This window comes from Mastigoproctus giganteus, chromosome 6 (genome assembly GCF_048544385.1).
Source record: "Mastigoproctus giganteus isolate SK-2022 chromosome 6, ASM4854438v1, whole genome shotgun sequence".
Lineage (NCBI taxonomy): Eukaryota > Metazoa > Arthropoda > Arachnida > Uropygi > Thelyphonidae > Mastigoproctus > Mastigoproctus giganteus.
The window spans coordinates 50944403-50958328 of NC_143580.1; the positions used below are offsets into that span (position 1 = coordinate 50944403).

The 13926-nt window shown below is 36.3% G+C and overlaps 1 protein-coding gene across 1 annotated transcript; it reads right to left on the bottom strand.

The window, feature by feature from the left end:
- Window positions 1-7680: 7680 nt before the first annotated feature.
- LOC150084239 (uncharacterized) lies at window positions 7681-10184 on the bottom strand. Its single transcript, XM_090376160.1, has 3 exons — window positions 10173-10184; window positions 9337-9795; window positions 7681-8335 (listed from the first exon to the last, which is right to left on the bottom strand). Exons 1-3 carry the CDS (start codon window positions 10182-10184, stop codon window positions 7778-7780), a joined length of 1029 nt encoding a protein of 342 aa, XP_090232286.1. The 3' UTR covers window positions 7681-7777.
- Between the last annotated feature and the right edge of the window lie 3742 nt (window positions 10185-13926).

The following is a 13926-nucleotide window of genomic DNA, read 5'->3' on the forward strand; positions in this document are numbered from 1 at the left end:
GATAAATGCGTGGAGAGATTTTCAGTGTGTGATTCACCTGTTCGCGAATATTTATAATAATAACATTTCAAATTTCAAATCATAAGAGATCAAATTATGATGCTTTTTCAATCCATTAACATGCAGATTAACTTAGTCCAGTAACTGAAATTTATTTCAGTCAGCTAAACATTCACTTCCGTAGCTCAAGATCCACTTTCGTTATTTTCGGAAGTATACCTATGAAGATTTGGTAAAGTCAATGTTTATTTCCTATATAGTCAATGCTCACTTCCAAAGTACACGTGCTTTGAGTGACCCAGGTTCAAACCCGTGATCTGTTAAATACAGTGCTGTTTCTTGTGTTTTCTCTATCTTGTGAACTCGTCTGACTTCTGATGTGGTCGTCCCGGAGTATAAACAAAAATTTTATTATATTTAATCGAATTGATAACGCTATAATATTTTGTTTCTACGTTTATTTCGACAATTTACTGAGGTGATCCAACTCACTGATTACCTCTATTGTTTATTTTATTATTTTTATTTTTTAAGTTTAAGAATAAGTATTGTTAGCGAGCAAAATCAAGATAGATGAAATCCTATTAAAAACAAAAAAAACTTATCTAAAACACACAGCAACAAAAAATAGATTTTACTCAAAATGATTTTACTCTGATGTACCAAGCCTTTGTAATCTGTTTTCATATTTTAAATATGAAAACAGATTACAAATATACTTCCGCAATATTTGCATGAACTTCCTGTTTATTTTGAATGTAAACTTCCGGAGATTACTTCCGATTTTTTATGGTGTCCCGACCTCCATTTTAGAGAACTCGAAACGTCCAAATTGCTAAATTATCCTTACATTTATGTCACCAAAGCTATTCATTCTGATCACAAAAAATGCTTTTCCTTCGTACAATTCCAAGAATTATGGCTGAAAATGCTCAGAGTTACCTACCTGCTAATAGCAGTGCCACTGAGAATCTTCTTAGGGAGAAAATCTATAATGCAAATGTGTTGAAGAAAAAAAAAAACGAAATGGCGTATTTCTTCTATTGCAAACCTCATGCAGGTGTCCAATGCAGTTTCAACGGTTTCTTGCGGTGTGGCGCGAACAGCAGTCAAACCCGATGACGTCATTCGGTGTAAAAGGTAGACTCGGGCATTCAATCGGTCATCCCACCCGGAAGTCGGCTAGCGGTGACGAACGGTGAGAATCGACGGGGTTCCAAGGTCAAGCTTGGCATCCCCATGTTTGTTTGTTTAATCAGGGAGAAGAATTACCAACCAGATCAGGGCTTCCAAAACTCTGAGGACCAGGATTTTATTCAGCACCTTCTTTGCGGCCCAAAAATAAAAAAAGTGGATAAGTTTTCATTTAATCTTATACACGATATTGTATAACGTCATATAACAACTCTATGTCAGGAGCCAAAAAAGGAAATTTATCCTTAAATGCGGTTCGACACTCCATCTACAAATTTCTATAGAAATTTCTGTTTCTATACTTTACTTTTTTTTTTAAGAAAACCAAAGAAGAGAAACTAGTTTCACTTATGTCGTGACAAGTTAAATTATTTTTATATTTTCTAAGCACCTATTTTTTTTTATTTTTTTCAAGGGTCGGGTTGCAGGCACACTTTGGGAAACGCTAATCTAGATATATATATATATATGCAATTTTAACGAAATATGGGTATTATCCAGCATGCAGGACAATTTATGGTAAGAAACTGAGGGTTTGAAAATGTGATTGCTATTTTGGATTTTAAAAAATTATTCTTAACCATATTAATGCTTAGGATTTTAAATTATGTCAAGAGAAAAAAGATATATTATTACTCATCATCTATAATATTGCCATTAGCAAATAATAAGTGCACATTTTTAATTTTTTAATTGCAGTATTATTTAATTTTTCAATGTGCTTTTTCTAATTTTTATTGTAAATTGTTCGAAATAATATTATTCTATAGAATATCAGTTAACGTCAGATGTGTGTTTAATATAATGTTTTATAGGAAGTTAAAATTAAGAGGAAATGAAAATTCTCCACTTCCTTTAATATCCTCTTCCTGCAAAACATGTCTAAGGTTTCTTAATTTGTATTCTCGGAGTAGACAAAAACATTTCACTCTAATGAGGTTAATATATACACTACATTCAAATTATCTGTCATCTCTTTTGTTAAAAATTTCTCCCATATTTTTTTGCTGCAAAAGGCAGAAATTAATGTCCAGTAAAATGTCTGTCGGTTTATAAACATGATTAAAAACACAAAAGATAGTTTTAAAGTTGCTAAATATATTCAAAAATTTTAAAAATTAATTTGTTTAAAGACTTTATTTAAGCCACCCCAGTCTGCAATTATTACATTTAGAATTTTAAATGTTGATCTCGTATTTATTTCAGTGAGTATGCACATTATTTAATTACTGAATATATTAAAGTTAATTATAATTATTATTGCGTAAATTATATAATTTGGGATAATAATTTTTCATGATTCATTTATAGCCTTCGATACCTTAATGATTTTCTATACTTTTATGGAAGATCTCGTGTCCGTTTCCATGGCAACAGTTCAAATTAAGCTAAGTGGAAGAGCTCTACACCGATAGATGGTATGGAAAGCGTGTTGAAAATCTAAAAAAAAGAATTAAACTTTTTCAGTTAATTTAATAGACATCAGACAGCATATTAATATTGCAAGAATATTTTATAGATGTATATTCTGTATTACAAGTTCTTAATAAAAATGTTTAATTTTTTTCGATGTCAAGCAATGAGGAGGTTTTATGCATCCAATATAGCATTTATCAAGAAGTATTTTTGTTGTTGTTGTTGTTTCCCTGACAACTGTTGGAAACTTTGCAGTTATTTTATAATGCCAGTTTAAAGGCTCTGCCTTGCGTGAATAGAAAAGATATAAATTCACGCTCTAAGGTACAGATAAAAACTCTTTTTGGTAGGATAATCGTATTTTAGCTTCATCACTTATTTTTGTCTCAAATTTTCGAAAATTCTGTTTTGAATACTTGCCCTAATTAGTATAAAAGTATTGTCATAAAAGGTGTGTTCTTTAGATCTGAAAGGAGAACATTTCCCAGAGGGTAGAAAAAATATCAGATATACCCTAAGGGATTAGCCTAAAGAAAAAGAGAAAGTAAAATGAAATCAGTCACAGTAATGAAGTCATCTAGAAAGTCATTTCCATGGGAACTTGTCCTGACTAATCGACTCCCAAATGAAGTGACAGGTGTACTGGATGGCATTCACTTATTGGGACAGTTTGAGTCACACAATACACGTGTCATTCATCTGTCAGCTTGCTGGATTCTTAATTGCCCTCATTGTGATCTGGTTAGGTTTGGACATCCAGACAATTATAAATACAAAAAGGCTTTATAAGTGGAAGTGGAATATTTTTGTGGATCTCAATAGATCTTCGTTATATTAGCTGACAAAACGAAGGAAATTCTGCAAATGATAAAAGTATTTAAAATGCAAAATAATTTTTAAGGATTTTTTAGGTCAAAATTCCATCGCATGATCGACTGTAACGGTTTTAGGAGGGGGAAAATATGTCAAAAGTTAAACTCGGGCAACGATCTGCACTCAGATGACAGTGATAAACAGGACATTGTGTTTTTAATACTCTCTGACACTCTTACAGGGTTTGATGTCGTGGTTGGCCTTGTTTTTAAGCACAAAGGACTGTCAGACATAGTATTTTCATTGCACGGAAGCAAAAAACAAATACCGACTAGAAGACAATTGGGTTTTCAATGTATCCAAGCTACAACCACTGAAAGTATCCTCTCAGACGTCATTGTACGTGAAGTCTACTGTAGGGGTATCGCTTTGTCTAGTGTACACTTCAGTTATTTACAATTCCGGATGTTGAACTCAATGATTATTGTGGTAGTTGAACCCAGATGTCGTCCCTTGGTTATTTTCTGAACCAGAAAGACTATGACTAACAATTCAATTTCCATCTTAGAAAAGATTTTTTAAATAAAAAAAGAAATAAATTTTATAAACAAACAAATTTTAAAAATGCAAGAGTTCGAATTGAAATATTTCCTTTTAAATTAATCTAAAATTAAAACTTAAGATTTTTCTTATTATAATTATTAAAATTTTATTAATTGTAACTCAAAGATTTTAAAATACTAGTGCTTCGATACAATTAACACAACAAATGTCATATTTTTTTATTTATTAAGGAACACATTCATAGTATAGAATACTGAACTAGAATGTGATAAGTTTAAAATGTGGAAATAAATCAATTAAAATCATTTATAAGAATAAAAATAGTTATATAAAAAGGTTTATTAGTATTCCCTTCTCTATTTATCAGTATAATAGATCAAATTAATGTCATAGTATTAATATACTCTGTAATTAATTAGCAACCTTTCTTTCCCTTTTTTATTATATATTATATAATCCTTCTGTTGCGTCATCTTTGTTGTTGTTGTTGTTGTTGTTGTTGTTGTTGTTGTTGTTGTTGTTGTTGTGTTTTAGGAGAATCAGCGACTAAGGCAATGTTGCTCCATGTATATTGTCTGTAAATTCTGTTCTGAGGTCGATTTTCTGTTTGCTGGACGAAAAACTCCCAAGTGTCTGGAAGAAAACCATGCTACCCTCGCTTGGTATCTTCTGTTGCGACAAACACCCATAAAGAGTCTGATTGGTCAAGGGTAAGTATCGAATTCAATTTGGAGGGAGGTAGGGCTCGTCTGCAGGTGTCCTACCGTTTTCCTTGTTTGACCTTTCCATCAACTCTGAATGAAGTTACCAGTAGAGAGTCTACATAACCCCCAGCTGGCTGTACATGACATCTAGACATCATTTATTCCCTTCTTAATCGGATCTTATCTCTCTTGCTGTCTGTCTCTTGTACGAATTTCCCGTCAGTCTGGTATATATTTATGGCAATCAGGATGCGTGACTTAAGACAAATTCGTTATTTATTGTGTACTTTACTCAAAAATTTTGTAATAAAAAGTATAATTCATAAAAAAGAGAATTCATATAATTCATAATAAGTTTGGTATCAAAGATAATTCCCGGATTTGTGTCTACACTGACTTTAAGGATGGCTGTATCTGTGGAAGTTGTTTCTTGAGGAAGAAAACTACGTATGATCGCCGATTTGGATCAGGAGTGACCAGAATTCCAAAGGACATTGCCTTTAATCCTGTAGAATCCTTTAAGATGTTGAGTTAGAGCATCGATGATTAGAGAGTCAAATGCCGAATGGATGTCGAGATACATAGTTGTGATTTCTGAAGTAGTTCCAAATGCTTGAAGAATTTTTGTGGTTGCTCATAAACGGTTGGTGACTGTAGATCTGTACTGGTGAGCGTAGTGAAATTAGAAACATATCTCGTGGAGTACGTGGTTGTAAAAATGGTTCCAGTATTCTTTTCAAGACGCTTAAACAGACTAGATACTTTGGATATAGGCCTGTAGTGATCCATTAAAGTTCGTTAGCCTAACTTCTTCGTAACAGCATAACTTCACAGGCGTTCTATTGCTGTGTATAGAAGTTTTCTTTTAGCACAATGTTATAGATTGTCAGAAATACATTTGAAATATATGGACTCAAGCATTTTAGCACGAAGTGTGGCATTTCATCATAGGCGGCAGCAGCAGAGAGTGATAGTAATTTGATAGCATTTAAGAGCTGTGTTTTAGTGACGAAGATCAGCACCAAACAGGTTGGTGAATTATTTGGGACCTGGATAGCGATGGGCACAGTTTAAGAACCTTGATATAAGTTGATCCGCTCCTTTGGATTGATATTCTGAGCGGCACTATACTCAAAATTTGATAGGGGTTTCTTGTTTCAGGCTTGGTTTGGTTTGGTTTGTATCAGCGTTTAGTGGCGCATGGATTACGTAGGTCATTTTTCTGGCTTTTGGCTTGGCATGATTAAAGGCAGCCCTAGCTCTTGAGTAGATTATCCTGCACAAGATAATATTCCAATGAATCCAGTAGATTAACCAGCACATAATAATCTTCCAGTGAATCCGGTATATTATCCAGTACATTATAATCTTCCAGTGGATCCGGCGGATTATCTTCCAGGAGATCCAACGTATGGAGATTTACTGGACAAGTAAATGTTTACTGGAACCTCCCATGGGAATTTCAGACTCAGCAAAAATTAACTTTGGGATGTTCATATAGATTTAACCAATAATAATTTTTGTTCACTTCCGAAGCGGCTGACTGAACTTAGTGAATCGGTAATTGTCATTGTTTTATGATCGGAATCAAAATATGTCTCTGGCGAGACATATTTTGAATTTTGCGTCGAAACTGGCAACAGGGCTGGTTTCCAGCCAAAAATAAGGTTCAGCTGATTGGAGTCCAGGGTTGGAAGCTCACAAACACTCCCTTTGCCATTAACACCAAGGTCCGTGTTTTCTAAGATTTCCGAGTTGCTGAAGGTTAAAGCCCCGCCAAATTACGTGAATGAAATTTTGATCAGTTCCTAAACTTAACGGAGACTTTAAGCCTTCAAAGATTGGCCGGACTCTTAGCTAACTGGTATTAAATAAATCTGCGCTCCCTTGTACAGTATACGCCAAAATAAAAATACTAAAATACAAACAGCGCGCTCCTAGTGACAACGTTATGAGTATGTTTTACTACTGTGGTGTTTATTGTTCAAGAAAACCGCCATTTTTTTGTAGAACATTATCTTCGTAATAAGGAGACAGATGACGAATCCTACTTTAAAATGCTGAACAATATCAGTTTTTAAAATGGTATTGAAATAATGTTTCGAAATGCTAATATTATTTTCGAATTTCTCAGAGAGCAGTGGATTAATTTTAGATGAGTTGTTAAGCTAATCCCAAATTATGAAGGAAATAAATCTGAAAAATCCACTTTTAGTACAACACAGTCCACAAATTATCTCGTTTTGAGAGATAAATATAATGTATGTGGGTATGAAGCCCGGTTCCCTCAAAAATTATTTTTGAGATCGTTGGCTTTTACCTCACAAATCAGTGTTCTCTATAGTATAAAAAGAGGATTTTATTTTTAAATATTTTTGAATTCGTATGACATGTCTTTGAATGTCATAAATTTATCTTGAAATTGCAGAATATTAAAGTCGCACCTGTTTGCTAATAAATCAATAATATAAGTTTCAGAATCTCATAAACCAAAAAACGTAAGTTTTAGAGAACTGCTCAGTCACTCATAAAGACTATTTTGTAATGTGTTTTTGATTTGTTATATTTTCTCGATGTAACGGATAAAAATGTTATATGTAGTAACGTTCAACATCAACAGACTTTGTTTTCTAAAAAATAGCATTTTATTTATAAAGCAAATACAAAGTAACGGTACACACCAACATATAAACATAACACTGGAAAAATCAGTGCAAAACACAAGCCCGATTAAACTAAACAATACACGAAAGACTGCATAATTTATGTGCCAGTGACTATCAAAATACCACACGACCACTCCTGTTCGCCTCTTCTCAGCTGCCTTGGCGTTTACTGGGAGGGATTTTTGGTCCTTTCGATGCACGCAACATCTGGAAAGTAGACGCTGAATTTCCACTGGTGCACACTTCGAGGCGAGCTACTGACATTGACCAGACAGTGCACAAGCGGAACCTTACAGAATGATAAATTGACATGGAAAACCCGCACAAACATATAATGCCCGTCTTGGATATTCAACGAATCCATTAACAATAATGTCCCGTCGAACTTGAGGTTAATGAACTTTGACACGATATTACACTTCAATAGGATTTTGATTGGCCACCGAATGATGATTTAGACTGGTCCACAGATCCGAAACCTTGCTGACCGCCGTAACCTCCTTGACCTCCGAAACCTCCTCCTTGTTGACCACCGAAACCGCCACCTTGTTGACCACCGAAACCGCCACCTTGTTGACCACCGAAACCGCCACCTTGTTGACCTCCATAACCTCCACCTCCTTGCTGACCTCCGTATCCTCCTCCTTGCTGACCTCCATATCCGCCTCCCTGCTGACCACCGTACCTGCCTCCTTGTCCTGCGCCTGCGTACTGGGCCACTATGTGAGCAGGGGGTGCTTCGGCTGTGTAAAATGCGTCGGCAGGGTTAGCGTTGTCTGTACCCGGTTCGTTCGTCTTGATCCAGGCCTTGAACCCTGATGCGTCGGCAACGTAATTGACCTGTCTGTAGAGGCCGTTGGAATCCGTGTATCCGTAAGATCCCGTCTTGGAACCAGCTTCGTCTCCCTTTTCTTCTTGGAAGATAGTGGCTCCCTCGTCAGTTTGGATGTTGTAGTTGAACTCATAAGGTTTGGGTGCCTGAAAGTTAAGAAAATAATAAGAAATAGCAGTATTGTTAATTATACTGTATTTTGTATTTGCAGTAAGTTATACATTTTGAGTTTTATGAAGAATTGTGTAAGACAATAACGTATTTTACCTTTCTTTCATTTTTTTTATCATTTCGACGTATTTGTATTTATTTAGCCACTAATAAAACTAGATTTTATATTTGAGTTGGAAAGAAAACGATTGAAACTTTAAGGGCTCATAGCTCCATCTACTGATTATATTCTTAATGTGCTAAGGGGGAAGATTTGCAATGGGGGAACTCTATGGTAATGTATTCAATAAAAAACGTTGATATTCCAGCAATATGAGTGCAACACATATTGCAAGAATAAAGAAAAGATTAATTACCCACCCCACTGTATAAGAAGATTCAAAAGAGGGTTGATTTTTTTTAGATACTAAATTGTGAGGATAAGAAGTAAGGAATTATTTGGACGAAGGTTTAAATGCCTGAAGCCATTGAGCATCGATGTATTGTGTTTCTAATATGTGTGTATTCCAAGGCCGGTTTGTTCGTATGCGGGAACCAAAAAAATTAGAAATCCGCACGCTTTGTTTGAAACCCATTAACTCAGTTCTCTTTGAAAAGTCTTTTTTCAGTAACGTACTCTTGTTTATTGACGGGTTCGAACCTAGATATTTTCAAACGGCAAGGAAGACAGTGTTACGTACACAATGGCTAATCGTAATAAGAAGTATAGATCTTACAATTTAATATATAAAAGAAGTTTAAAATTAAGGATCGCTTTGTTTCTGCATTAAAATTAGTAGGGGTGTCCTGCATATTAACAGCATGCACTTAAATTAGCTTTCTTACAGTAGAAACCGTAATGCTGTGTAGTAAAAGAAAAGTTTCAGGTTAAAATTGATAGAAAGTCAAAATAAGTAAAGAGAAAGAGACAAGGAGAACTTCGTACGCAATGTATCAGAGGATAGAATCAATGAGAGTAAAAGACATTTAAGCATACCTCATCTCCATATCCTCCTCCACGTCCGGCTCCTCCACCATATCCGCCAGCTCCTCCAGCTCCGCCATAAGCTCCAGCACCTCCGGCGCCGCCATATCCTCCGCCTCCGAGTGCTCCGGCTCCTCCTCCAAGAGCTCCGCCACCTCCGTATCCTCCGCTACCGGCTCCTCCATAACCTCCTCCAGTTCCTCTGCCGCCAGCACCTCCGAAGCCTCCAGAAAGCCCATTAGAAGCGCCGCCAAACTGACCTCCTCCATAACCGCCTCCGCCTCCCAGTTTACCGCTTCCTCCAAGACCACCGACGCCGCTCTGACCTCCATAAACTCCGCCGGCTTGTCCTCCACCGAACTGTCCTCCTTGACCACCATAACCGCCGCCTCCTTGTCTTCCACCGCCACCTGCTCCACCTCCATAACCGACAGCGTGAGAAGCCACTGCTACACACAACAGAAGCGTTACCTAGCGGAAGAAAAAGGAAGTAATGTGATCGATATAGATTCGATATGGGACTGTCAAACATACAACATCCACGTTTTCACTCGTTACTAACTCGTATCCATTTCAGAAGTTCTTCGATGGTACGTTAGATGGCGCATTAGTAACAAGACGAAAATATTATCAAAGCGCAGATTAGATCTCAAATTAACACGCTGCATGGTAGCCAACGTGGAATCTCGCGATATTGCGAGATGTATCAGCTTCAGTGGTCACTTTTGAAAAAAAAAAATCAAGTTAGACCAAACTAGAGAATTTAAGGTATTACATTTTAAGTTAGATAAACGTTAGTGAAGATTAAGGTACATTAAAAGCATAGAGTTAAGAGAGCATAAACTCACCTTGGCTAACATTTTCTGTATTGCTGGCAGACCCGAACAGATAGAGAAGCTGTTGATGGACTGTGTTTCTCATCAAGTGACCATCCGTCTGCTTATATATACCACCGGCTGCCCTACAATTCTTTTTCTTCGGGGGCAGAAGGGGGCGGCGCAAACCAAATAGAAAGAAAAAATGTTCCGAGGATAAAAGAGAGATACAGGCATCATTCCAAGGATGGACACACATTAATGCTCTTCTTACACAGCTAAAGAACATCCCGATTGACCTGATTAGACGAAGAGGGGAGGCGGGGAATTACTGAAAGTGAGGCAGTGAGAGGGCCGATACAGAGAAAGCGTTCAAATGTGGAACAAGTGGGTCTTCCAATGAACACGCGGTTTCCTGTACAGCCGTAGTGACATCTGTCCCCAGGCATCTCATCCTTTATGAGTTTTATTAATGGCTTCAGTCCTAGTTTCTTTGTTCTTCCCCCCACTTCCTCCCTCCCTTCGTTAGTGTGAAGTCGTGAACGCGCTCGGGTGCTTCTTCTGGGCCACGGCAGTCTTTGCACAGAGAAGCTACGATAGAGATTTACAGGTGGACGGAACAGGAAAAGTCTAACGGTTTCCAAGGTCAGCCTACTTAGGCGGATAGAAGAAGAAGGCGTTTGAGAGGGAGCAGTTACTGTCCCTTAGCAGAAAGGGAGAATTAGAGAAAGGTTGAATCGAATTTGATCATTTTTAGTTTCGTTCTGATAAAGGCAATTGTTTTAAATAGGACCGGAAGGAGAAAGTGTAAGACCGGAAGTTATGTTCCATTGTTAATTACTGAATATTCTATTGAGGTTTAAAAGGTGTTCGTAATCTGGAGTACGCATCGTTGTCAAATAGATCGAAGTGTAGATGAATGAGAATGTATAGCCTTCAATTTTACCTGGTATTGGTTGCTAAACTTGAATATCTTCAGTTCTGGACCAGCTGGTACAGCTGAGAGATTTGTGGTTCATAGCGAAGTTTATCAGGAGATTCAGCTGAAGATTATAAAGTCGGTTCTTGTCATTGTGGTCTTTTCAGTTTATATGAAACTACTCGTGGCTTAATTACTTTCATGGTGCGTGGCATGAAGTTAAAACAGAACAGCGTATGTATTTGCTGGTTTATGGATTGGTATTCAATAAATATAATTGAAATTAGTCATTGCGTTAATAGCGAATGTAGTGCAAAATAAAGGATTTGAATTAGGAAAGTTTTAATAACCGATCAGAATTTCGAACCAAATTCAAAGTTTGAAATTCGTTTCCATTACCCGGATTCATTAAAAGATACTTCAATGACTTTTATAATTAGTCTCGTGTAAACTTTCACAAAAACCAAGGGTTAAAAAAATTTCCAGATGATTAACCACTCCCACTCCTAATGAATACCGAGAAGCACAATACTCTACGAGTAAACGGTGATTTAGTAGCAGTTACTTATCACAGATATCATTAACTGTGACAAAGTAACAGATACGTGATTTTGACCGATATCTAATGCAGCTCTAGCTCTATTTTGTTTTAATGTTTTCTTAGTTTATTTTTTTCAGAGACAGGAATATGTTAATGGTGTTTAAAAGCATACCCTGCTCTAGATATTTAAAAATATATAATGCTATGGACGCATTAAATTCATATTGAATAAATAAAATTAAATAATTTTATGTTTAATGTAATTATGCAATTTAATAAAATAAATCACATAAATAAATAAACAAAGTTTATTTATATGAATCAACCGCTCGTAATAGTATGCAATTTATTTATTTATTTTTCCTGATGTGTGCGTGTTAAGTTTATTTACCACAGTAATTTTTTAATACAAAGAATGGTACTCCCTTAACTTGTGGTCGGTAGCTCGCTACCTGGTGGCACGTTTTTGAACTACATGTATGAATCAAACCAAATACTTTAAATATTTTATTTTTATATTTTAAGCCTTATGAAGATTTTATTTTATATTTTAAGACTTATGAAGATTTTATTTTATATTTTAAGCCTTATGAAGATTTTATTTTATATTTTAAGCCTTATGAAGCTTTTATTTTATATTTTAAGTTTTGTTATTACATTCGAAGCTTTTATTTTATATTTTAAGTTTTATTATTACATTCGAAGCTTTTATTTTATATTTTAAGTTTTATTATTACATTCGAAGCTTTTATTTTATATTTGAACCTTTTTATATTATTTTTACCATTAATGGATTGCCATTAATGGTAATTACCATTAAGCTGTAAACATAAAGATACTCTGAAGGTATGGAGGTTAAGAAAGATAGAGGCAGGAAAAGTGGGAAAGATAGACAAAGGAAATGAGGGAGAAAGACCAATGTTACGCTCCTTCCTTCATCACATTTTCCATAATCACTACAATAATTGTTTGAAAACTTTGAAGGTATTTTCCTTGTATGTATTGATTGTTTTTTGCCAACCTGGCAGTGTGTACCTGGTGTGATTATCAGAGAAGGAGGTTTCCTTTGATGCGTCTATCAGCGGCTAAAAATAAAATAATAAAAACAGTCGAAGGTCAAAACAGATGGGAAGAAGAAGTATAACAGCGGAGATATTTATCGGAGCATCTGTCTGAGAGTGCGTGGGACTGCAGGAAGTTATGAGTGAGTGGAAAAGATCACGAGGAGTTCTATAGTGCAAGCTGTAATTATGTTTCTGCAAGGCCAAAGTGTATTCGTGAAGGGTACATACACATGGCCTTCGAGCCATTTACATACGAACATCACCCACAGGGGGCTCGATTCTCTTTCACCACTGGTTTGGCATCTTTGGAGGTGTTCTGAGAAAAAAATAATAAAAAAAGCTCGAGAATTTCGATTAGAAACACTCCTTCGTGTTGTTCCTCCATCAAAAAAAGTTAAGGTGACGTTCACAAATGCAAGCTGTCCGTTTGTATGCTACTTCAATCTTGGTAACAAAACTCGAGGGAAGAACTCGTCTGTTAAGCTCTCGAAATTAAGACATCGCCATTCAGCAGATTTTTGACAGCTGGAATTTCGCCTCGTGCATATGAAGAACCTAGTTAGCAGAGGGCCTGTATTCTGCAATCATTGCAGCACCTTCTAGAGGTAACAGACAGGTGCGAACCCCCTCTCTGCTCCGTTTCCGTCCTGCATTACCTGAAGTCCAGACATCAGCACGTCTTTGTGTTTGACTACGTAAATGTGGGTGTAGTTGGGGCACGTGAATTACAAGTGTTCACGTGTGCATGACAAGAAGATGATTCTCTAGCTGACTTTACCTTAATTGCACGTGAGATGTTCCAGATTCTCCCTTAATCTTGGACCGTTATCTGCGTTGCACGTGAGGTCTTAGAGCGCGTCACGTAGACGGTGTGCGAGTAAGTATGCAGAGACACAGCAGTTTTCTGTTTCTCTGCGTGTGAGAGTCTGAAATGAAACAACTGGAAGATCGAAAAGAAAAAAAAACAAAATTTATTAACGAATAAAGGAAGAAAATGTTTGCAAGCGATAAACATAAAGATTAAGCAGTGAAAGATATAGAAAAATATTATAGGGAGGAGAGAGAGAGAGAGAGAGAGAGAGAGAGAGAGAGAGAGAGAGAGAGAGAGAGAGAGAGATGAAGGCAGGAAAGTAAGGAAAAAAGTTGTTGTAATAAGGTTTTAGGAGCCTCAGCAACTAAGGCCATATTGCTCTGGTATATTGTCTGTAAATTGCGTGTGTTCTGTGGTCGATTTTCTGTTTGCTGGAAGAAAAACCAAGTTTC